This window comes from Dermacentor albipictus, chromosome 5 (genome assembly GCF_038994185.2).
Source record: "Dermacentor albipictus isolate Rhodes 1998 colony chromosome 5, USDA_Dalb.pri_finalv2, whole genome shotgun sequence".
Taxonomy (NCBI): Eukaryota; Metazoa; Arthropoda; class Arachnida; order Ixodida; family Ixodidae; genus Dermacentor; species Dermacentor albipictus.
In genome coordinates this window covers 135,490,946-135,514,774 of record NC_091825.1, presented here as the reverse complement: position 1 = coordinate 135,514,774, position 23,829 = coordinate 135,490,946, and the positions used below count along the sequence as shown (strand labels likewise).

The window sequence follows — 23,829 nt, the reverse complement described above, 5'->3', positions numbered from 1 at the left end:
CACCCCTACTTTGGAGAGCAAAATTTTGGAAAAAAATTCTAAAGTTTCGTTACCGCTAGGTGATGGTAGCTGCTTTTCCATCGATGCAGCTCAGGCTGGCACCACTGCGTCATTATTTCATTGTGTGACGCGCGTATCGGCTGTGTTTGCACTGTTTCCAGTCAGAGTGGTGGCATTTCGCCTCTAGAGAAGGGAGCCCTGTTTGGGTCAGCACTGGCCCGGGATGATGGATCGGCATCTGAGGGCTTTACTACTGCAGTGTTATGTCATTTTCACCTCTCTTACCTACAGTTGCAGAAACAGTACAAACATGTAGCGGGTCGCATCGGCCTGATTCGTGTAAGGGCTGCATCCAGTCAAGACCACAGAAAAAAAGAGAATGCGGCCCTTGCACACATATATACAGTATGACAGGGTAGCCACGTCATGCGCAAAAGACTATGTACAAAATTGTAGAATACCACTGATGCTGTGTTAGTGAGGACAATGGTGTAGCACTTCATTAAATTATTTAAATAAGTTACGTCTTTTCGCTTTGTAATATATGCCTTGCAAGAACTGGCATCTCTGCTTGCAATTTGCTGAAGCTACAACGCCATCTAGCTTACATATCTTTCCTTATTTCCTTGTGAACTTCTCTCATTTGATCATTTATTTCTTATCTAAGTGATCTTGCCTCTTTATTTGTTACAAAATCTTGTGGTGGTGCTAAGTTATGCAGTTAATGTGATTTTTATTATACTTTGCAGCTACAGTTGTGGCTTGTCTTTGTGCATGTCTTTATGGACTACATACCACTATAAGGTCGTGACAGAACTAGTGTTTACATTGAGACATTAATAGAACATTAAGTATATTTGGTTGCGGTGGCCCTGAGACCTTGTACGGTCCAAACTCACTTGCTTAATAAAGTTTTCCATCCATTGTGGACTTGCTGACACTATTAGCTAAAAATGTTTTAGAGCAGATGCTGGCCAGAATAATCTACTTGATTCTTGTGGCCAACGGACACTATGTTGCAAGACATTGTATACTTTGGTGCATAATAGATAGCATGAATGGTTCATTGATGCACGAGAGCTAGAGTCATGATGAGGTATGTTTAGTTTTTTTGACAGTATATTGATGTTAGGCTTTGTATTGCAAGATCATGTCAATGTGGCACAGAGAAGGCTGATAAGCTGTAGGCATGCCAAGTGAAATGTAAACTTTTTTTTTTGCACAAGTATCAACATTCTTACAAGCGTTTTTGGCAGGTTATGTGAAAAATGGCTACACATTATACCTCAACTCTGGTCTGAGCACGTCACGAAATCATTACGGACAACGAGTAATCACAAGAGAAGCCGACCTGGTCACAGCGCACGGTAGGACTGCTTTCAGCTGTTGTTCATTTGCTTTCCTAACTACTGTAATGTAGAACATCATTAATATGTTTTATGCTTGCCTTCATTGGAAGCAGTATTGACGGACCTTGAAGCTTTATTTTGTGGTCTTACTGCAGAAATTTATTTACCAGTAATATGCAATATAACAAACTATATGATTAAAAAACGAACTGCAATATTATAACATTCATGAATGGCTCTGATGCACATTGACCATTTTAGGTCTTCACTTGCATGGGTGCTCATTTCTCAAAAATCTTCCAAGACTTTTAGGTGTCTCTAAACAATTACTTCATTTTACTAATATTGTTTTTATAACGTTTTAATTCCTCACGACTACTGCAATTAGCCTGTTATTAGTGCCCATAATGACACCAGTAATGAACTGAGAGTTAAACCACAAGAGTGGCATCCCATGATCCGTAGTGCTTAGTTCAGAGGAAGATCCTTTAAACATAATTTTTCTCTCTGCCTCTTTCTTTTATGTGTTGCTACATCTGCTGCTGTGGCTGAATTTAGAATTTGGTAAGTGTAATCTTGCTACTTTCTCCAAATCTTTCTGTTTTGCCTTTTAAATGTGTGTCAGAATCATCAATTTGAGACATCTTGTCTATGTGAATGTCTTAATGCCAAGTTGAACCATGTTATAATAAAGCTGCACCTGACACAATAAGGCCATCGTTATATCCTATATTCTTTATATATGTACACACTCATATCAACGGAAAAAGGAATGTCCTGATCGGCTCTATGCAAAATAAACTTGAGTGCGATGCCTCCAGTGTGCCTGTCGATTTTCATTACCCGTTGGTGGCTTGCCATGCCGATACACGGCACATGAACAAAGCTAATTATAAATGCATTTTGCATTGTCAATATGCAGTCACACTGGATTACATGTTGGCTTACTTACTCCAGGTGAGCCAAGGAAAGCTGTTGGCCTAACATGGATGCACCTTGAGTATCTGCTGTTTAAAGTAGCGCACTTTTTTTTAACAATTTTGACGTGGTGCAGCCCTTGTGCAGCACTGAACCTTTTAGTTACACCAGTGCCAGCACAGCCGGTGGCTACTGCATACCCAATATCTCTGGATGTACCGTTGCATCAGAGGTCACCATGTAGCTCCTGCCATCTAGTAGCGGCACGCAGAAGTACAGAGCATGCAAAAATTCTCGAATGCACATGCGCGCCGCATTGGGGCACTGAACGTGATTGCTTCTCTGATCGAACTTCTTTTTCTCTAAAAATTTTGGGCTGCCACGTTAGGGTGCAGCCCTTACACAGGTACTGCCCTCACACGAGTCTATACATTATTGGGTACTTTTGCTATAAGGACACATACTTTGATGCGCAAGCAAGCAAATATTTGCTTGTTTGTAATGAATATTGTCTCCCATCTTTCATGTTCAGTTTCATTATAGGAGTACAATACTCACTGAAGTAAAGCGTTGCCAATCAAATTTTAGGTATTGCGTTGTTATATTCGATAAATATTATTGCGATAGCAATTTTATGGACACTCCAAGCACATTCCCGCTGTTGGCGTTGCCGTCACTATCACTGTCGCCGTGACATTCCGTATGAAGTCCAAGGGCGATAACATCATCGCCGTGCACGCTATGCTGTATGTGTTAGTAAAGGCATGCAAGGGGAGCCGACAATTGCAGTTAAATCTCGCCCAAGTGAAAGAGACAAAAGCGGGCAGGAAGCACGTCTTCTTCAGTCATGTGCGAGGCACGCAACGTTGCAAGGCACCGAGTGGAGGAGAAAGAGAGGGGACAATGGTGTTCTACTCCATCTGCAATTGTGCATGGGGCGGCAGTGTGCAGTCACCCGGCCATACCTTGAGAGCAATCTGGGTTGGGGGTAGAGTCTAGGTACATTGGTGGCTTGTAGCTTTGTGCATGCTATGGGTTCTCAGTGCTCACTTTTTCATTAAAGCGATAGACAGCACGCAAGTCACTTTGCTCACTGCTACTACCGTGTTTCCTTGCGCCAGCGTTTTGACAGCGAGTTTCTGCAGTTGTTAAGTCAGATGTGTTAATGCTTGCTTGTGTGCACATGACACCGTGCTTTTTAATTTAGTTAGTGTGTATACGTTTACAGCTTTATACGGCCGATAAAACTACTGTCCTTTCTTCGTAGAGCTGTCGACTAATTTTCTATCGCAATCGATGCTTCGCCTCTCGGGCGAAACTGAGACTTTTTTTTGCATCCCTGTTCATTATGTGGAGGTTCGACTCTATCGATAATGTATTCCTCGTTCATCAGCCAATCTTTATATCTCACTCAGTCATTTCACAGCAGTGTCAACGTTTATATACATACAAGATATATGTACTCACAGGTCACAACTGGGGCAGTGAGCATGACCCAGACCTGCCTGAATGTTCTCCAGACTCTCAGCGAGGTGGATCATATTTGATGTACACTTATTCTGTCAGTGGCTATGACCCAAACAACAAGGTTCGTTTTATTTGCAATAAACGCACAATGTATGCAATAAGATATATTACAGCCTAAATGGTTGCCTTCTTTCATTATGTTTTTTCTTCCTTTCAGAAATTCTCGCCTTGCAGTGTGCGTTCTATCAGGGCAGTTTTGCTGGCAAAGGCAAGCAAGTGCTTCTCAAGTAAGTTGTTTTTGTGTGCGAAGGCTACCGCATTTGCGTAAATATAATGCAAGCTTTTCCCCCTTGTGATTTATAGCCTAAAAGTGTGCTTCACTTATATTTAGAATTGCTCCTCAAATATAACATGAGGTTGGGCCTGTGATTTTATTGCACGATGCTTGACCATTCATCACACCAGCTATGAGGAGAAACCAACCCTGAATTTTGTGTGGCTTTCTTCTTTTAGCATGACTCACAGCAGTCACGCAAATACAGCTGGCCTAAGCTGGATTTACACATTGAACAAAATCACTTGTTCAAGCTGCAGAGCATAACTTGGTGGCACAGAATCACATTTTGAGGAGTTTAGACTAAATTCCATACTTGCAGCATGATTTGATGCCGTTTAACCACACAGTACTTAGTTCGCAGATTGAATTGAAGAGACAAGTCAGTGTGTTACACAAATTTTACTTCAGTGATGCTTTACATTGTATTGATAGGGGCAGCTTGAAAGTGGCGACAATTAGACTCCATTGTTAGGCTGCCCTGCTCATAGTGCAAAGCTAAGCAGGCACTACAAGTAAATGAATTATTAATTTACAGGTCTAGCAACTGCCCTGTTTTACTGCACTGTTCATTTATGATGCTGAAAGCTAGGGGTGGTGTCTGAATTAATTATAATTCTCAAAATAATGTGCACCAGACTTTTGGTGTGTCAAACCGTCAGCTCTAGCACCATTTCTTTTTCTTTACGTCAAAGTGATACAGATATAGTAACAGCTCAATTTATGCATGTGATCTAGTGACAGAGGCATTTAGAAAGTGTTCTTACCCTGTTGTCTGCCATTTCCAGAGCCCGAAGAGTCGTTTTGTGGAAACTCATTGGTGGAAGAAGGAGAACAATGTGATGCTGGCCTCATTGGTAGCGAGGACAGCGACCCCTGCTGTGATGAGGAATGCCGGCTCAAGCCTAGCGCAAAGTGCAGGTACTTCGACAGTAGTTTGTTTCTTGGAACAAATGGATGCTCTGCTTTTGTCGCTAAATTTGTTAGATGTGAGTGTTAGCTGCCGTTAGCGAAATAGCCCAATTTTCAGTGCTATAAACTGACATTCTAGGAGCATGGAAAGTGTTGAGAAGTCAGGTTTTCAAATCCCTTTTGAGTTTGACTGTAACTGCTGCAATTTCTTGCTCCTTGTACATAATATATTTTTTTTTTAATTCCTTTTCCTTTCAAGTATTTCAGTCCTTGCACCTAATTTCTCTTTTTACCCTCTGTTCAGTGACAGAAATTCGCCCTGCTGCCGAAACTGTGACTATTCCCAGAACGGGGCGTTGTGTCGGGAGGCACAACCCAATGCTTGCAAAAATGAAGCCTACTGCACATATCCTTTGCTGTTGTGCTTGAGCACGTGCACATTTTATGGGAAGTGTTTGGTGCAGCTTATCTGCCGGATGTGAAAAGTTGAAGAAGGTGGTTTCTGTTATCTGCTGTATGTAATGAAGTTCCCACACCATTTTGTATGCTTTGTTTGTTGTAAGCTAATACTGTGAACTTCTGTTAATTCAACTACGGGACAGACAAAGTTTATCAAATTGTGCAGTGGGGCAAATTAAAAGAAGAGGCATAAAAAAGTCCAAATACACTTCTGATTTATTTGGCAGTATTGCTCGATTCTAACATTCCCCCAAATCAAATGTGAAACCTGCGTTTATGGGTTCACAGTACAAAGCAATGTGCACCCAAATCTAACATGAAGCCAATTTTATAGCACCATGCATCTGATTCTGGTCATCGTAAATGAGATGAAAACTGTAGACTTTACCTTTACAGAATTGAAATTGATTTACACTTAATGTTCATCATTGTCTATCTCAAACAGCCTTTTATTGCTGTATATGATCTACATGTTGTCCTTCTTGTGATACATTGTGTTTGACATTCAATCATTTATGAATGGGATAGTGCCCTACACCTAGACTAACCACTTCACCAGTTTATCCTGCGACGCATGCATTTCTCCCGAGCAGCAAAATCATGTGATGTGACATTGTTGTCACTAGCTTAGAAAGTGAAATAACTTGTCAGTTGAATAAGGCTTTGTAATTAAAACCTTAAAGTGATGTGTCATCATCGCCATCCCACTCAAAAACTTCTGCCGGGTTGTTGTGATAGCCGTGGCAGTGACGCTAGCTCTGGCAGGTATGCAATTGTAACGCATAGGCAATTTACGGACCATTTTTCTTGAAAAAAAAAGAAAGTGTGCATTAGAATTGGGTAAATACGGTAATCATTGTGAGGCTGCTATTTTGATATTGAAATCTGTTGAACACAGGCTGAAAATTGCCATTTTCGGTGGGATATAACATGTCTTCGGCACATTCACTGTTCCCTAAGCACCGCCAAGACAAATACTGCTGCTACCGCTATTGGAGACATGATCAGTGCCACCAACGGCTTCACCACTGGTCTAAGGCATGTGCTTGCTGGCCGCTCAAGTTACAATTATAAGGTGAAGGCCAATTTCGGGATCGAAATAGCAAACTCTTGGGCCTATAGAAATGTATGGGTGCTGGCTGGGACTTTCAGTCTGGATCAGACTAATCAAAAATTTAACTAACCAGAATTGAATTAATGGATACTACTGTAGCAGGCTGGACACTGTGTACAAAATTTTTTTTTACTAAGATTGCTGGGTAAACTTGTGCTTCTTACTCAGGGTGTCCTGTTCTGTGCTGTCGATGTTGAAGGCAATGCGCATGCAGATGTTCTACTATTATTCGTTTGGGTGACGTAAAACCTTCAGTTGTATCAAAACAAGGCAAAGGTTCAAAGGAAGATGAAAACTTGAACTGATCAGCTTTGGTCAAGCAACAAAAGCCTTAGCCTGGAGCTAAAGCCTGATGATACATCCATTGTTCAACCACTGTAGATCACTGATTGTACCATTCTTTTTAAAACTATCAGCGTTGTTCTAAATGATATGGTTTAAGAGTCATACTATATACATAAGTTAGAAGCTTGAATAGGCCTTCAGCGTTTTTAGCAGAAAAAGCTCTGAAAAGTTCTGGCGACAGCTTTTTTTGTATTGAAAAAAAAAATTGTGTTGGTCCTTGAATTTCAAATACTGGCCCTTATAATGCCATACCCAGTAACCCTGTATCAGGGTGCTTTTTCTTGCATGTTATGTTGTGCCTTTTTTTCAAATACGTGTAGCTGTTTGCTGTAAAAAAGGGTTGCAGTGGCCATAATTGCAGATTTTTTCTTAACGAGATGTTCACTGGCAGATCAGCAGAGTGCCCTCCATCGCCACCACAGAAGGATGACAGCCCTTGCTTGGACAAGTAAGTATATGATTTCTGTTGTGGTTGCATTGATGTGAGAAAAGTAGTTGTGGACCTATAACAGGAAATAAATTTCGTTATATGGCAAATATGCTAGTGCAGTAGAAGTTTGGTTTAACAAGCCTATCGTCTATGACCTCAAGTAAACGAAGCCACCCAAATAGTTACCCAGTAGCATTATGTTGGACTCTATGCAAAAACGTTTTGGTTCAGTGAACTCTGCACAAGGCAGCTCTTTCAGTTCTAATAATTATTTTATTTGTGAAGAGTCAACCTGATTTACAAAATTTTTTGGCAATACTACTGCTCAGCGACACAAGCTCTCACACAAAATAGAAGTCGTCGAACGAGGGAAGCTTCGGGCAGAAGCCAATGTTTGGACAAAAAAAGCTTGCTTGTTTTTGCCCTTAAGAAGACAAGTTCCTTAGTCGAAATGTTGGTTCCAACCTGCAACTTGCCTCATTAGATGACTACTGATTGTGTCAAGTCTCGATTTTCCTGTGAACCTCTACCTCATTTAGAGCTCTTACACTGTTATTCTTTCCTTGAAAAGTTGTTTTTGAGAAGGAAAGCAAAAAAAAAGAAAGATTTGTTGAGAGCATGATTGTGAAAAAAAAGGCCTTCTTTTTCGCATGATTATGTAAGCTGTAAGCTACTGGAAATCGCCTGAAATTTTCTGAAGTTATAAAAAAGTTGCCACTGAAGGCTCCAGGTTTCATTTCAATGTTTATAAGTGCTTTGGTCCTTATTGAAAGGCAGTTGTACAGATGGTTCAGGAAAATAGCAGCCTTTCTGGTGGGTTCCCATGAACTGTGTTAAAGTTAAGTTTTAATGTATTGTTTGTAGACTGCCTAGCTTCTTTTAGCAATTCACAGAAAGTGCGCATGTTTGATGCCTATGTTAATATGGTGTGCTTGCTTCCTTTTCGGTATGTCATCTCCACTTCAGAAGCATTTTGCCTAACCTCATAGATATGCACCAAGAAATGTTCAATAGCAAAAATGCTGTGAATGTGAAATGATCTGCCCATATTTCATTTATGGGCAAAAGTAGGGCTGTAGTGTGTATTATTGTAAATACAAACCCAACTGAAAACTATTTGTAGCAAGAACGATGCAGAGGGCAGTAGCGACTCGTGAAACATTGTCTATAAGAGAGCCACAGCTTCATACACATCTTCCTTTATCCTTAGGGGCAAATGCCGAGCAGGGGACTGCATGCCATACTGCGAGACAAGAGGAGAGGTTTCTTGCATGTGCGACACAGGTGAGAGAACCCAGACTGAAAGCATCAGCGCTGCTTGCTTATAAGAATGAAGCATGCAATGGGGAAAAGCTTGTTTGTAAAGGGACTGTTCTTCGCTGCATCCCACATCATTTTTGTAAAATCATGGGGCATGCTTGCGCAGATGAAATTTGGGGAGGCATTTAGTGGAACACAGGAACTGTAGACTGACGTATTTGATCTGTTCACTGTGACAGAACTTTTTGAAGTCTCAATTCATGTGCATAATGACTTGCCGGTAGGTCATTCATCATACTCCTCTGGTGCGTTGTGATCCACCAAGATTTATTTTTCTCTCCATTGATTTGTAGTAAAGATGTCGCTTCTACGCAGCATGAAAGCCTTGGTACAGGTGCACGGGGGGAATAGCTGCCGTGACCCACATTGCAGCAAACATGTTAAAAACAGACCAAGAGTTTTGAGGAGTTTCTTTCTCTCAGACTCTTGCTGCTTTTGTGGGTTGTAGTGTTTTATTTTCTCAGAGGGCTGGTTGGGGAGTGTACAGTCCTGAGACAAAACTTGTCTGTGAGCACCCTAGCCACATGGACAGTGCCAATGTTTAGTACTGTTTAAAGGTACAGTACAGGTCTATGGACTGTTGTGCACTTTTTTGGCACAAATTGCTGCCACCTGCTGGCAAGTGGCAATCATTGTCTTAGGTGTGTTGTGGAAGCATTTCTTTTGCTCAGCACAGCTATAATAACTGCTTAAGTTGTTCTATATCCAGTACTATTATTCCCACTTATACGTAAACAAATGTTGGAGCCATGTGTAGTGGACCATTCTTGGAAACAGAAAGCTTTGGGAAGTGCTGAGACACAGGCTCAAACTACGAAATGCTGGGAGAAGGGGAAAGCTGCATGTACTACATAATCTGCATGTGGGTTTTAATGAAAACTGCATTAAATTTGCGACGGATTTCATTTTCCACCAACTTGCAGAGGTGGATGCGTGCAAGCGGTGCTGTCGACCTTCACACAATGCCACCTGCAAGCCGACGGAACCAATGGAAATATTGAGGGATGGAACACCGTGCATACACGGCTACTGTGAAAAGGTCAGATCTTCCATGCAGCGCATACATTACGACACAGCATAGGCACTTGGCGGGCACAGCATGTAGTAGCTCTACGTTCTCTAGCTATGATTTTGCTATATAGGTGCACACTGTGGCAATTATGTTGATATATGAGGTACATGCTAAATGAGGCAGAAGTTTTATGAGACCTTTGCCCCACATATAATAAATCATCTGACTTTTATATCTTTGAGGTTTTCACCTGCTATGTGGCATGGCCTTGTGTTTTCTAGCCTAAAGCCTACCTAGTGCGATGTTTCAAACCGGACTGGCCATGAAAAAAATTTTTTATTGCATCAGGCTCAAATACTAAACACTTGTAGTATAGAGGAAATCTGACACTACTATACTCATAGCATTTTTTAAGTGGATGTGTATATACATGGCACATGCCTTGAAACTCAGATTGCACACCCGAATAATAAGTTATCTCACTTTTAGATTCCTCAGCGTATTAACCTGCTGCGTAAATGACCACAATGTATCCAAGAGTCGGCAGGTCATAATTGCTGCACACAGTAATCAAGTTGTTGATTTTTCGCTAGCTGCAATTTTTGTCCTAACGTCACTGCTGTTTCTCTTTGTTCTGTATGCATTGCAGGGAAGATGTGAAAAGACAGTTCAAGACATTGTTGAAAGGTTTTGGGACATTATTGAGGACATTGACATCAACACAGTTTGTGAGTCTTCCATTTTTTTACGCTACCTTTCGACGTTATATAGAACCAGGCATGTTTCTTGGTATTTTTGTCAAATATTTTGTGCCTTCATAGAAACTAGTGTAGGTTTCTTTGTCACATTGTTGGGAAGGCTAACAAATATATAAAAGTACTAAAAATCTAGAATTCTAGAAGCAGAGATGACACAACGAAAATGCATTGCTGTTGTGCCCTATGTCTATTGCTTTTCTCACGGACTAAAGAATATTGCTGGCCAGTTTGGTGTTGACATTATTTTCAGCACTCCTACCAAGCTGCAACGAATCTGCCAAGCGGTGGTTAAAGAGTTTGTCAAAATGGACACGAAAAAGTGTGTCTGTGCTTTAAAACAAGACGCCAAGTTCGTAAGATGTAAAATAAGTGTAGTGTACATGTTGCTATTAATTTGTGGCCATGTTTACATAAGCCAGAGAGGCCAGTGTGTTAATACCCATCTAAAACAGCACCAGCAATCACATGACAAAGATAGCAATTCACGCTTAGCCAACCACTGCAAAAGCTCTCACTATGAACCTGCCCTTTGTGATACCATCATTTTGTTTGCTCATAAAGACAAACTGACACATGAAATAACTAAGGCCTTCTATATCAAAAAGCATGTTGATCTGTGCATAAATGAGCCATCTGTAGTGTTATCTGACAAGGAATTCGCGTTTTTGAGCACTATGTGACTTATTTTTCTATGTAGAAGCTCTGTGGTTTATATACATATATAATTTTTTTAAATTCTGAATGCTCTTGTTCATGCTCAGTTTAGTTAGCCTGGGTGTGCATGTACGTGTGCATGTGTACACACGCAGTATACAACTCCCTTTCCAAAAATAAAGTGTTTTGCAAGTCAGTGCTTGTGTGTCGCCTTTGCCTTGTGTCCTCATTTGTTGTGTACATGCTGCAGTATCATAATGAAAAGCTAGTAAACATCCCATGTTTTTGTGAGTGAGTGAACAAAGTCCAGTATCAGTGAGATGGCGAGTTGTGCTGCAAGAATTTGTGAAAGCATATCAAAGTGCAGTACACTCAGTAGACTTATGGGAAAGATAAACTCGGGTGCTTTTATGATAGCTCAACAGAACTAGTCCTATCCTATTTTGGCGATTTTAATGCATAGTTCACCTATATGTTATTGTTCTTTTTTTTTTTTCAGTGAAGTTTCTGAATGACAACATAGTGGGCACTGTCATTGTGGTGTCCATGATTGTGTGGGTACCAGGAAGCTGTCTTATCAGTTATGTGGTGAGCATTCCGGTTCGTGGTTTGTGCATGCCAGCATCCCACCTTGCAATGACTGCATATCCTGCGAACTGTATTCCGATATGCTGACACCTCTCCTTTTATAGATACTTTCCTGACAGCATCTGAAATCTTTTTCTTTTTTCTCTCTGCCGTGCTTCAGGATCACAAGAGGAGAGCAGAGTATGAGAAGTCCAAAAAGACTTGCCGGAAACGTGATGTGAGAATTACTTGCTTCTTAATTTATTTGTTCATGCTGGAAGTATTTGTTGATTGCAGGGTTGAGACACACCTCAAACTAGTTATCTGAAACAAATGTGAAAGAAACAGAAATGTCGTATTCAAAGGTTTACAGCCAACTGTCTTTTCTTTTTCTCACATGCTAGACTTTCTCTAGACTGTATCAGTACTAGCACCTGCAGAGTTACACTGGTCAACTATTAGATGTGGTTGTATACATCTACTGATAATAGCCAGAAATGGCTTTAGACGCAAAATAAGACACAAGCAAAGAACAGACACCGACAGGAAGCTGTCTTTGTGTTATTTCGTGCCTAAAATCATTTCTAGCCATGTACCAACTAACCCAACAGCAGATGTTACTAAGCTATCTGCCAGTAACTTCCTATACAATCGTTTTCTTATTGTGTCAAGACCATCTACTCACGTAGATACTCTCTTTAATTGCTTGAGTTCAGTGTATGTGTGCATGTGTGTTTCTCTATGTAATATGAGTCGATTTGGTATCAGGCACAGTTGCATTCTTTTTCTTAGTATGGTAGCTAGCTGTGCGAGTCGGTACATCGGCATTATTAATCACAGCACGCATTTGAAACACGGACAAAGAAGAGAGATGAGACACAGCAGACGATACACAAGAGCCTTACTCTTGTTTGCAGAAGAATGTATATATAGGCGCTTCATTAGGCGTGCATTTTGTCAAGAGTGGTATGCTGCCAATTATATTGTACTCTGCAAGCGCCCCTTGTTTCTGCATAGCTTACATCATTATTTTCTATATGTACTTGCTCCTAAGAAACTATATAGCGTCCGTACGTTAATGTGGGTTTTCTGGGGTGGTTGTTTTTGTACCCTCACTGTGCTCCTTTTTTCTCTCCCTGCAGAGTCTTCAGCCATTTCGTCCGCCGTCAGACAGCAGCGTCAAAGTAGTCCATATTTCACGCCGGCAGCCACCTCCACAGCCAGAGCCGCAGCCACAGCCTCAGCCACAACCACGAACACAGCTGCCTTTGCAAACACCATCAGATGAGCAAGTCCTGGCTCCAACGCTGCGATTGCCAAGCCGGGCTGCAACAAGTTCCGACTATTGGCCGACGCCAAGCCCCTATGCTAGCTCAGAAAGAGGGTAAGCTGCCTGTTGAATGCTGAATATAACTCGTGATTATTGAAGCATATGTGTTTGAACTGCTGTCTGGCTTTGTGGATGGCTGTTATTTGTTTTATGAGTCCCAAGATGCAGAGTTATGAGTAGCTGCTTGAAGCATAGTTGCGACTTTTATAACTGAAGAGCAATGATTGGGCTCAGTGCAATGCTTACACTTTATCTGCTTAATAGTGATAGGTTATCTGAACTGTGCACTGTGCATACATCGGAAATGCACAAAAATGAAGGAGGTTTGGCTCATGCGGACAGCAAGCAGTGCGGCATCATCTCAACATATGCACATGCAACCTGCTTCTCTTGTAATGTTCCTGAGACATCATTACATTCCTGCACCGAACTAGCACTGAGCTGCCATGTTTGGCCATTTTGGTCACTTATTTATTTACAATACCTTACAGGGCCCAGAGGCCATTGAGTAAGGGGGACGAACAAGGATATTATAAGAAATGCAAAATATGCAGGTCAAAAAAAGGGAAAGGGAAAACATTGCACAAGTCTAGTACTAAAAAGCAGCAACAAACATAAGAGCAAACTACACAAAATAATTCAAGTATATAAATACAGCACAAATGTCTGACACATGACTAAAGAAAAATATAAAGTAGAACAGGGGTTTACAAAAGCACGATATTTTATACAAGAGAAGGTTTAACGTCATGGTGTCACTTGAAAGTATTCGTGCAGCTGATCATGGAATGATTGATGGTTGCATATGGATGCAATATTATCGGGAAGATCATTCCGAAATATGATGGCACGTGGAAGGGCTGATAAATTGAAGGCTTGTGTTCTTCCGTATATGCACTTGATGCTGTACTGCTTATGTAAATGGCTCAAAATGCATGACGGCGCTTCGAGAGGTAACGCAGATTGCCTGGTGCCGTGGCGATATTTATGAAATAAGCATAAAAGAGCGATTGAACGATGAATATATAATGGTTCAAGAGAGATATCAAGTTTGATCTGTGTTACCCTCGAAAGGGGACTGTAGTTACGTGTAATGAAGGGAGCGGCTCTATTTTGTATGGATTCTAGGAAGTTTATTAACTATGTTGATATGGGGACCATATGGGTGCTGCGTATTCTAGCTATGGCCGCACATGTGTTAGATAGGCCAGTTTTCGAACATTGTTAGGGGAATCCCGCAGGTTCCGGTGCAGATACCCTAGTGTCCTTGAAGCTTTCGCACAAATGGTGTTGACATGCATGGCCCATGAAAGATTATGCATAAGATGAATACATAAATACTTGTATGATGATGCCTGAGACAATACTGTGATATCTATGAGATACGAGAAGTTAGAATTGGCACGTTTGCGGCTGAAGGAGATAACCTTGCATTTATTTGAGCGAAGTGTCATTTGCCATTTATTACACCAAATGGAAATTAGGTTAAGGTCACTTTGGAGGGCGAGATGATCATCCATGGAAATAATGGAGCGGTAAATGATGCAGTCATCAGCAAAGAGTCGTAGCCAAGAAGATATGTTAGCGGGCAGGTCGTTAATGTTTATTAGAAACAATAAAGGGCCAAGAACGCTGCCTTGAGGTACACCTGGAGTTACGTCACAGAGTGATGAAGTAAAATTGCCAACTGTTGTAAACTGTTGATGGAAAGAAAGGAAGTTACGAATCCATGACAGTGTAAAAGAATCTAGGCAACTGTATTGGTTAATGTAAGGCTAACTGAAAAGTTAACTGTATATGTTAACTGTATATGTGACACAAAACTATACGTGACGAGCTGTCGCCAGGAATTGCGGTGAGGCAGCACTCCTTATATTCTAAAGCCAAGAGTATGGCCGTAACTTTCCTTTTCTACCTCTGGGGCTTTGGAACACTGCAAGCTTCACATAGGCCCCAGTACATGGCCTGGAAACAGCCCCGGTTGCTTGCATGGTGGCTTTGAAACTGTTAGCAAAACCTGTACATCTTACCGCAACTGTTATCAGTAGTTGTGAATGGGAGCCCTCATAGAGGGCTTCTTGTGTCTAGCTATCATGAGGCACAGACAGCCTGCATGAGGAAGTCCTGACATTCTAGAGCTAATGTCGCGGATGTTTTTGATCCCACCTACCTCCTGTTTTAACTGCAATTTCGTAAGGAATAATTATGTTTTGGTAAAAACAAGTACATGGGTGCTCTTGCATTTCTCCCCCATCGAAATGAGGCCACGGCAGCTGCATTTCAGTGGGAAGAAATGCAAGAACACCGGTGTATTTAAATTTAGATGCACTTTAAAGAACCCCAGGAGGTGAAAATTAATCCGGCGACACTACGACACGCTTCATAATCAGATCGTTGTTTTGGCACGTAAAACCCCATAATTTTTTTTTTCATTTTTGAAGTTGTTGGGAAGATCCAGAGAAAGCACTTGTTTTGGTAGCAGATGGGTGAAGGAAGTGTAGTGAACGATGTGTAATGAAACTATGTCTGCTCATGTTTCAGCAGCATGCACCCATCGAGGTATGAGGGACGCCTCTATGCGAGACCGAGCAGTGTTACCGAAGGTGGCAACTACAGCAGGCACGACCCGTCTGACTACTACCACCACCATCCTCTGCACACTCAGGGCTACGGGCGACCGAGTGCAGCATCTGTCTCATCTGAACGGCCTGGCAGCCGTTCGAGGCAACACATTGAGAACTACACGGCCCTGTAGCTGGCAGTTGTGTTCATTGTCATTCACTTATGCTTTTCTCATAATTTTTGTCCTGGTTTGATTGAGATGACTGAAGTGATGTTACATGTTTTTGGGAGAAAAAAAAAAAAAAGAAAGGACACCTAATTTATTTTACTCGGATGGGAGACTTGGAGCATTAAGAAAGCTCCCTGCCTGAGTATGCAGCATCGAATATATAAGGGCTGGCAGAAACAAAAGCAGCTGAGCTCACTTGATATTCAAGGAGTGTTTGTGCTGTCCTGTTTACTTTCATTGTGTTCCTCTTCTTGTTGCTTCTTCCACACGAAACCTGGATGGTACACTGTCATTAAGAAATTACAAAGCTCAAATGTAAGTGACTGACACATCACATTTGCACATTTTGCAGTATATGGTGTACTTTCAGAAGAGCAAGCAATGTATGTGAACAGTGCGGCAACAGATATAAGCGCATTCCCATTCAGCTTGCAGTTTCCCTTTCGGCCCACTGAATCTATGTGGATTTTTAGAGAATGCGCAAATTTTCTGTTTTGACCATAAGTGTGAACTTGACAGTTCGTTTTGTGTACTGTGGATGAGAAGTGATTTTCTTAGCAGTGCCCTCTCTTTAAGCACTGCTGCAGTTCCTAATGTAAATGGCCTAAGCGACTACTTGTGTCATTGGTTGTCTACTCTGCGGCTTGTGTGCATCACATGTATGTCATCTTCTTTTGCTGTAGCAAGGACGCATTACTTGTAGGGGTGGACAAATATAAAACTCTTTAGGAAGGAGGTTATATAAACAGAAATTGAAAAAAAAGGAAATAGGGAAGTAAATAGGAAAGAAAGAACAAGATGACAGATCACAAAGACTGATGTAGAACAACGACAAAGAAATGCAGAAGTAGGTAGGAGTAAACGCAAAGAATTGTGTCTGCTCCCACATTGCCAGCAATATATTTGATTTGTTTTGAATATTTATATCGTATCAAGTATTAAAAAAACTTCAAGTACATGGTTTCTGAATTGAATACAATATTAAAACATACCTAATATATTTGGCTAGTATGCAAATTTTTCTAATATTTCCACGCTTCTAGTTACTTTGAATGCCACTGCTGCAGAGTCGGATCACCAGATAAGCCTCACCATGTTTCTTTTGTCTTCCTTTTTGTTGGATGTTAGAGGTTTTCCTTTTTCTTCGAATGACACTGAGTAGATGCATTTTTAACACAACTGACAAAACATCTTGTCTTTACCTTGTGCCGACACTTATTCAGGCTTATAAAACTCGGAGTTGACAAGTGTGGACAGATACTATAGAGAGTGTTGACAATATGTACAGACAAACTTCAACCCAAAAATTGTTCACCTCAGTAAATAGCGGAAAAGAGCTTCTTGCTCCGAAATCAAATGTTTCATTACCACACTGGGTAGAAGTTCACTAAGACGTTTAGTGTGTTATGTAAGACAGGGAGCTACCACGGCAGAGGTGTTGCCACACAAAACATAGAGATGTATAACAGCACAGTTCAGTTGTGTGTGTTTTTAACCATGTTGGCGGTATGTTTTAAAGACAATCACTGATTGTCTTACTCCAGAGAAACAGCTGTTTGGCAAAAGGAGTAAGGTAGGCACTGCCAGCCTCCAGTAAAACCTATTCATATCATCCTAAGTTTGTATATTTTAAATGTTGGGAAGTCAGAAAAGTGCACTCCTTGCATGCGGAAACAGTTCATGTTGCCCAATTCTTCATTCAGCACTTTCTCCTTGCAGCCTTTTGATTTTCACATGCGAAAAAGCTTCAAGCAACTTTCATTTAAGATATTGGAACAAAATATGTTATGTAAACTTAAGAAAGATAGAATACTCCTGGCCTCCCTTCTCTGTGTTTTTATCAGCAATGTCAGGAGTGGGAGTGGAGGGGCTTGGGAAGTGGCTGCGTTTGCTTCTCTATCTAACAGAGTTTTGGTAAAGCAGTGAATGTCGTCCCCTCCCCCCTCCTCTAAGCACTTATGATGCCCCTTCATTCAATTCTTCGTTACATTTTATCGATCTCTTTTCATCAGAATGCTATCTGTTCTGTCATGAAAGGTGGCAGCCATCACTATTGGCAAGTCTCTTTGTGCTGCAGAAAAGAGCACATTCACAGACGTGTCAGCAAAAGAGATTAAAAAAAAGGAAAATTCTGTCTGGTTATGCACATTTGAATAAGCAATGCAGGCCTTGCAGGTGTTGCATTAGGCTTGCTTTTGTACCTTCTACTATGTTACAGGAGCACACATATGGTGACAAACATGACATATTGAACAAGAATTTCTTTAATGAAAAGTAAGAACATTTTAGTGTCTGCTCCATTGCTATTTTCATCAGGTATACAACATAGCCATTGAGAGTTTGGGTATTTCTAATCATTTTACAATGTCTTTTACCTTTATCATTAGTTTACATGCTTCCTACTTTGTTCTGTTGTGCCATTTGCATGAAAACTTTGGTGAAGTTCATTCTCCTGAAGGTGTGTAAAATTTGTTTGGAAATGTGAACCACATACTTTGCTGTGTTTTACAAAGGGTATACTTCTTTGGTTGTGAACTTTTAACCTAATGTGCCATGCTTAGTTTTATTAGTGTTGTTTGACCATTGGTTGTTAAGCATATTCCTACCATTTTGTTCCCTTCTAAACTGATGTGCTGACCTTTTGCGGCTTTGTTTCTTATGTATTTGAACAAAATTGATTGAAATGTGTATGACAACTTGACAGGTGCTTGTGTTTGAGCTATTGAGGAGTTGTGATTTTTATTGAGCTCTGCTGCATTGTGCATTTTTGTTTATTGTTGTGCACTGCTCAGTTTTGCAAAGACAGCAGAGCATCCATGTCTACGGTGGTTATATTGATTTAATGTTTGAACATGTGTTTCAAGCCTTGTCAATTTTTTCGCAAACATGTACATTCGTCAAGAAATACTGAGGAGGAACGCTTGTTTTATGCTCATTGTTTTGCTCATGTGTTCATGTTGTGGTAACTTTGATGTTGAGCGCTATCTTCTTTTTTTTTTTCTCTAAAGGCCCTGTGCAGCATCCCACTTTGTGTTTGGAGACATGTAGTGTGCTTAGTGTCAGTCTTTGATCAAGATTCACCTGAGTTTAACGAAAACTTCATGCTCTATATAAAACAGATGCTTTTAGAATATGGCTGATTGTGTTAAAAACAGAAACTGGCCATCATCGATTACAACACTGCCTTGTTCTAAGCAGCTATGGTAATAGCTTTTGAGGCACTATTCTTGCTTTTGATAGTTACAAACCTAAGTGATTGCTCTAGTCCAGGCCAACTGTGAAATAACCTTTTTTTTAATAAAACAACTTTAATGGAAACAAGCCCAAAAATTTGTGTTAAACGAGTGAATTTTACAAGCAACTCTCGTAAAGCAGCAAGCCCAAATTCCTGTAGCTGGTGACCTTGCCACTTCCTGTCATTCAGTATGCACCTGCCCCACTTCGTTGTGTTCACTTACTCATTATTTATTGGTTTGTAGTCACCCTGAATCAGCGATTACATGTATTTTGATTTGAATTGTTCTAGTCATGCTGGAAGTTCAAAAACGATTATGTCCTGATGCAAGTGCTCAAAATTCAAAATAAAACCATTTCCTCCTCCTCCTCTCTCATTTTTTTTCCCAACCATGTTATCACCGTTACAATGTTAGTGTGTTGAAAAATGCGAAGCAGTTGGGATGCTTTGGGCAAAACAGATTTTCATCTTGTTTTGTTTTGGATGGATCTGGCTACTTATTGGTAGCAGGGTGTTGCTGCATACCTGCTACATTGCTTACAGAGTCCCGTCTCTACTACTGAAAGAATACGATACAACGGAATATCTCACTATTGCCCTTAGCCTTGCGATGACAGTTCCCATCATCATTTGATGGGTGTGTTGCAGACTCTACCACTGTGCATAAATTTGCAGCTTGAAAAAGCAGCTTTAGTTCTGGATGGCTAATGGCTTGTTTGGCTGGTAACTTCTGAGGACTCTGACAATGTTTGTTTTACTTTGAGCATGAGCAAGGCTCCATAGACGATGATGCAACCCAATTAATGCTATTAATCCAAGTTAGTATTCCTGCAATATGCCTTCAAAGCTGCCTTGCACATGCTTACATATACTGTACTGATCAGTAACTTTGACCTTGACAAATTGTTTCTCCAAGTCACAGATGAATGTGCCGAGTAAATTTCAATGCAACATGTGTGGCTTTGGTGTTTAAGCAAAGTTGCAACAAATTTTGAACAACACATTTCTCTGGGATGACAAGAAATGTACAAGTTTTGACAGCACCAGTATATTATATTGTCAGTGCTGACTGGAAACCTTCTCTTTTGTTTTCATATAAACTATGGAAGGCTTGAGATGAAGCTGCCAAATGTTGGTCAGATGACTATGTTGAGATCTATGATGTTTCAGGGATGCTTAGATTAAATTAATTTTCCAACAAAGAAAATCTGGAGAGCACTCGCTTGCACAATATTTTGTTGATATAGCGAATGTCAGCACTAAATAATATATGCACATATAAGCATATAAAAATTAACCCTAGGCTTCTTTGCCTTGATCTCTTGTAATGATTAGAATAAAATCGAATTTCGCTTCATAATAAATTTCTAAAGCTCGGAGCCTGCCATAGTATGTATACATGCTGTTGATAATTATTGCAGCTCAATTTCAGCTTGTATAGCAGGACTTTTAGGAGCCGCTCTTTGCTGAAGCGGTAGGAATAAAGTCCCTATATGACATTTTCCGTAACCAAGCTGGGAAGAGCGTCGCTCAGATCAAGGGCCTTTATTTAAAAAGTGATCATTTGCGCTAACTTGAACCATGTTGGAAAATGTCGGGCATATCCCATGCCAGTTGGTTTAGTCATAGCCTCCTTTATTTTTCTGTGCCTGGTCAATGGCAGCTGCGGCCGTTGCCAAGCGCCGTTCGCGCAAGTACGCGAAGCCGCTCCCAGGTGGCGCCTGCAGACCTGGGTTGAGCAGACGCCGCAGCAGTAATACGTAGCGTAGAGAACGTTGCGCATTGTTACAGCGCAGCTTCGATTTTTCTCCGAACATACACAATTTGGGAAAATGGTCACAATGTTGGCTACCTATATATTGTTTTCATACATATGCAAGCGTACATAAATGAGTAGTAGTAGTATAAGACTTTATTCAGGCACAAAACATTAGGCGTCTAGGATGTCGATGGCCTGCTGTACGAGCAGGCGCCGTTCACTTTCAGCTCCAAGCCAGTCCAGCAAGTATGGGAGGAGGTGGGAAAGAAACCCCATTACAGCGCAACAGGGCAGAATAGGTTGGCATAAAGGGCAGGGCAGTTGGGACATGATCGCGACGGAATTTGTTAGATTACCAAGCAAATTGTGAGCAGCGATTCCAAGGTGAACATTTAGTTTGTCGACTTCATCACCAGCGATGCTATTCATTTCGCTAGTTCCCTATAAAACACACTAACATTATAAACTTTAGGTTACCTCATTAACAAACATTATATGAGAGTATAATAGGCAAGGCACATCTAGTCGAAAAGCAAGAACTTTACTGTCATAAGCAAAAAAAAGTCATAAGGGCAAACACATGTCACAGCTTCAGCAACTTCCTAGAAAGCGGCTTGGATGTAAGTGGCTTGACTATGTCCCTCCTGTCTGTCACAGACAAGGCATAGTTCGTGAATACTGGTCTGAAGAACTTTGCACAAACAAGTTTCAAAAGTTCTTTGTGATGGTCACTGCATGCACGTGCACATTTTAATGCCCCATGTTCTGCAAGGACATCCACGGCAGTTGAGACTGCAGCTTGAAGGGGCTTTGCCAGAAACCTCCTTTTCTTTAGCATCACTTCAATGTACTTTCGCAGTGTATAAAGCACATAGACGAACTCGGCAGATGGATAAAAAAGCCCTCCCCTGTCCTGATGTCGTATCAGGCTGTCGCTGGGCGCAGATGAGGCAGGTCGTGTGAGAAGAGCATTGCAGGAGCTGCAGTCCAACTTCTCTTGCACAACACGGGCCAAGTAGCCTCCTAACATGGAGAGTGCCGCAGTATCTGGTGTAGGCAGCAAGCTTTTCGGGTTCTTGAGGAGATCACCAAGAAGCCTTCTTATCTCTTGTGGAAATAAATCCACATGCTGGCTCACTGCAGGCTCGCTACTCAGTGGTCCAAGTGAATGGTTTGAAGTGTCAACAACGTTGCTGTTTAGCGAAGCTGAAACTAAGCCAGTCTTCAAGACCTTCTCCACCCCAGAGAGGACTGCTCGAGCATCTGTCTGATCGTTGCTCCCAGCAGATCGCCTTAACCATCCAAAGAACGATTCAATTGGGTCCGATGAGAATTTTCTTGTCAGAACGAACTTGAAGCCTTCAACAGCAAGGAGGTGCTTGACGCACTCCACATTTGATGTTGTTGTCATAACAAGAGCTTGATAAGTTTCCTTGCTAAGGAACTGTTTCGCTTGGCAATGACGTCGCATGTTTTCAAGGTAACTTAACAACGATGTCATCAGCCAGTTTAGACGTGCATCTTCAGCACTGTCATACTGCCTGCTATCTGGCAGTTTTTGATGAATGTGTTGTGAACAATTGCTCACATCCATCAGCAGGAACCAACTGTGCATCATGTCCATAAACTCCACTGTAGGCCCCACAGAAGCAAAACTCATGTCGCATGTGTGTCCAGCTTGTTCTTTAAGAAGCTTAAGTGCAGCAGTGACCGGCGGTGATAAAACCTGCACAGCTCTTGACACATTCATTTTTTCTATATTAGATGGGAAAACATGCTTCCTTGTTAAAAAGCGAACCGGTTTAACAATGCTGTCTTGCTGCATCCGGTACAGTTCTTTCAGGTGTGAGGAAGACACTTCGCCATCTTTTCCAAGGTCCCTGGCAAGGAATTGGGACCGCACATTCTTGATAATGTGGCACTGGTCAAACGCGAGGAACAATTTTCGTTTTGGATCCTCAGGGTGCTGTGTGCAATGGCTCAAGCTTCCACCACACAGAAGTTGAAATGCAAGGACATTGATCTTGTGATTGTCAGACACAATGCGCACAATCTTAAAGCCTATTACTTCAACTTCCTTTATCACAAGCTTTATCAATGGTAAGAGATCCTGTCCAGTGCAATTCCTTGTAAGGAAATACCCAACAGGTATTCGAACATGCACCGACAACCCTGCAAGCACAAAACAAAGAAGTGAGTTGGCCAAAACAGGTTCACCAGTAGCTGTGTCTTGAACTCTATTTCCCAGATCAACTTCTCCCACAAACGCGTCTCTTTGTTTGTTGTACTGCAGTCTCTGTTGTATCCGCATCTCGTCCACAACTAAGGAGCACACTTTAGCTTGCTCGGCTTTTAGGTTGCTTACCTCCGCCTGAAGACGTTGTTTCACAAGGGAGGTGAACCCTACCTCGCCAGAGTTTACTCCTAGGTATCTCTGTAGGGTTGACCGGCTTGGCAGCTTCAGGATGCCTTCTTTGCGGATATGCTCATAGGCGCGGGTTGATAGATTTCTGAGAATAATGCAGTGGCGCACTACTAGCTCAGACCAGGTAGGTCTGGTCTTACTGAAATTCTTGATTTGATCGACGAGAATGCTTGCACCCAAGTGCTTCTCGCCCGCCGCTTTGACAACATCAGCAAACGCAGCGACATTGCAGTCCTCTTTCAGTCGCCTGAGCTCCTCCTTATACTTGTCTACAGTTCGTTTGAGTCGCTCTATTTGAGTTTTCATGTCGCGCTCTTTTCGTCGCCACTTCTGGCGTTCCACGACAGACATCGAGCTGCGAACATCTACCTGGGTCGCTTCGTCTTTCGAACTGCAGCAGGGCTCGACGTGGAGCCGATCGTCACCACTTGCAACATCCATGTTCGAGGAGTCAAGCACGGGGGACGATGCAGTCGGTAGCGGAGAGTCGGCAGTGACATCGCGAGGCAGGCAACTTGCAGTAGCACGGACAAGGGACGTGGAATGCAAAACGGCAGCCTCCCGTTTTCTCAAAACAGCATCGCTCCGGGACTTCTTCGCAGGTGGTTGCATATACTCTGGATAGTCTGGAAACACGCTCGGTGCCGCAC

General features: G+C 41.6%; 1 protein-coding gene across 1 annotated transcript in view; it reads left to right on the top strand.

Annotated features, from left to right (window-relative positions):
* Positions 1–19,363, top strand: part of Tace (ADAM 17-like protease Tace) — a 31,296-nt gene extending 11,933 nt beyond the window's left edge. Inside the window, exons 8-21 of the mRNA XM_065441098.1 lie at positions 1,257–1,367; positions 1,908–1,913; positions 3,737–3,855; positions 3,952–4,021; positions 4,857–4,989; positions 5,285–5,386; positions 7,284–7,346; positions 8,539–8,612; positions 9,572–9,687; positions 10,310–10,388; positions 11,572–11,660; positions 11,821–11,877; positions 12,782–13,023; positions 15,511–19,363. Coding sequence (XP_065297170.1) covers positions 1,257–1,367; positions 1,908–1,913; positions 3,737–3,855; positions 3,952–4,021; positions 4,857–4,989; positions 5,285–5,386; positions 7,284–7,346; positions 8,539–8,612; positions 9,572–9,687; positions 10,310–10,388; positions 11,572–11,660; positions 11,821–11,877; positions 12,782–13,023; positions 15,511–15,724 — 1,475 coding nt within the window. The 3' untranslated portion in view covers positions 15,725–19,363. The remainder of the gene's footprint in view (positions 1–1,256; positions 1,368–1,907; positions 1,914–3,736; positions 3,856–3,951; positions 4,022–4,856; positions 4,990–5,284; positions 5,387–7,283; positions 7,347–8,538; positions 8,613–9,571; positions 9,688–10,309; positions 10,389–11,571; positions 11,661–11,820; positions 11,878–12,781; positions 13,024–15,510) is intronic.
* Positions 19,364–23,829: the final 4,466 nt, after the last annotated feature.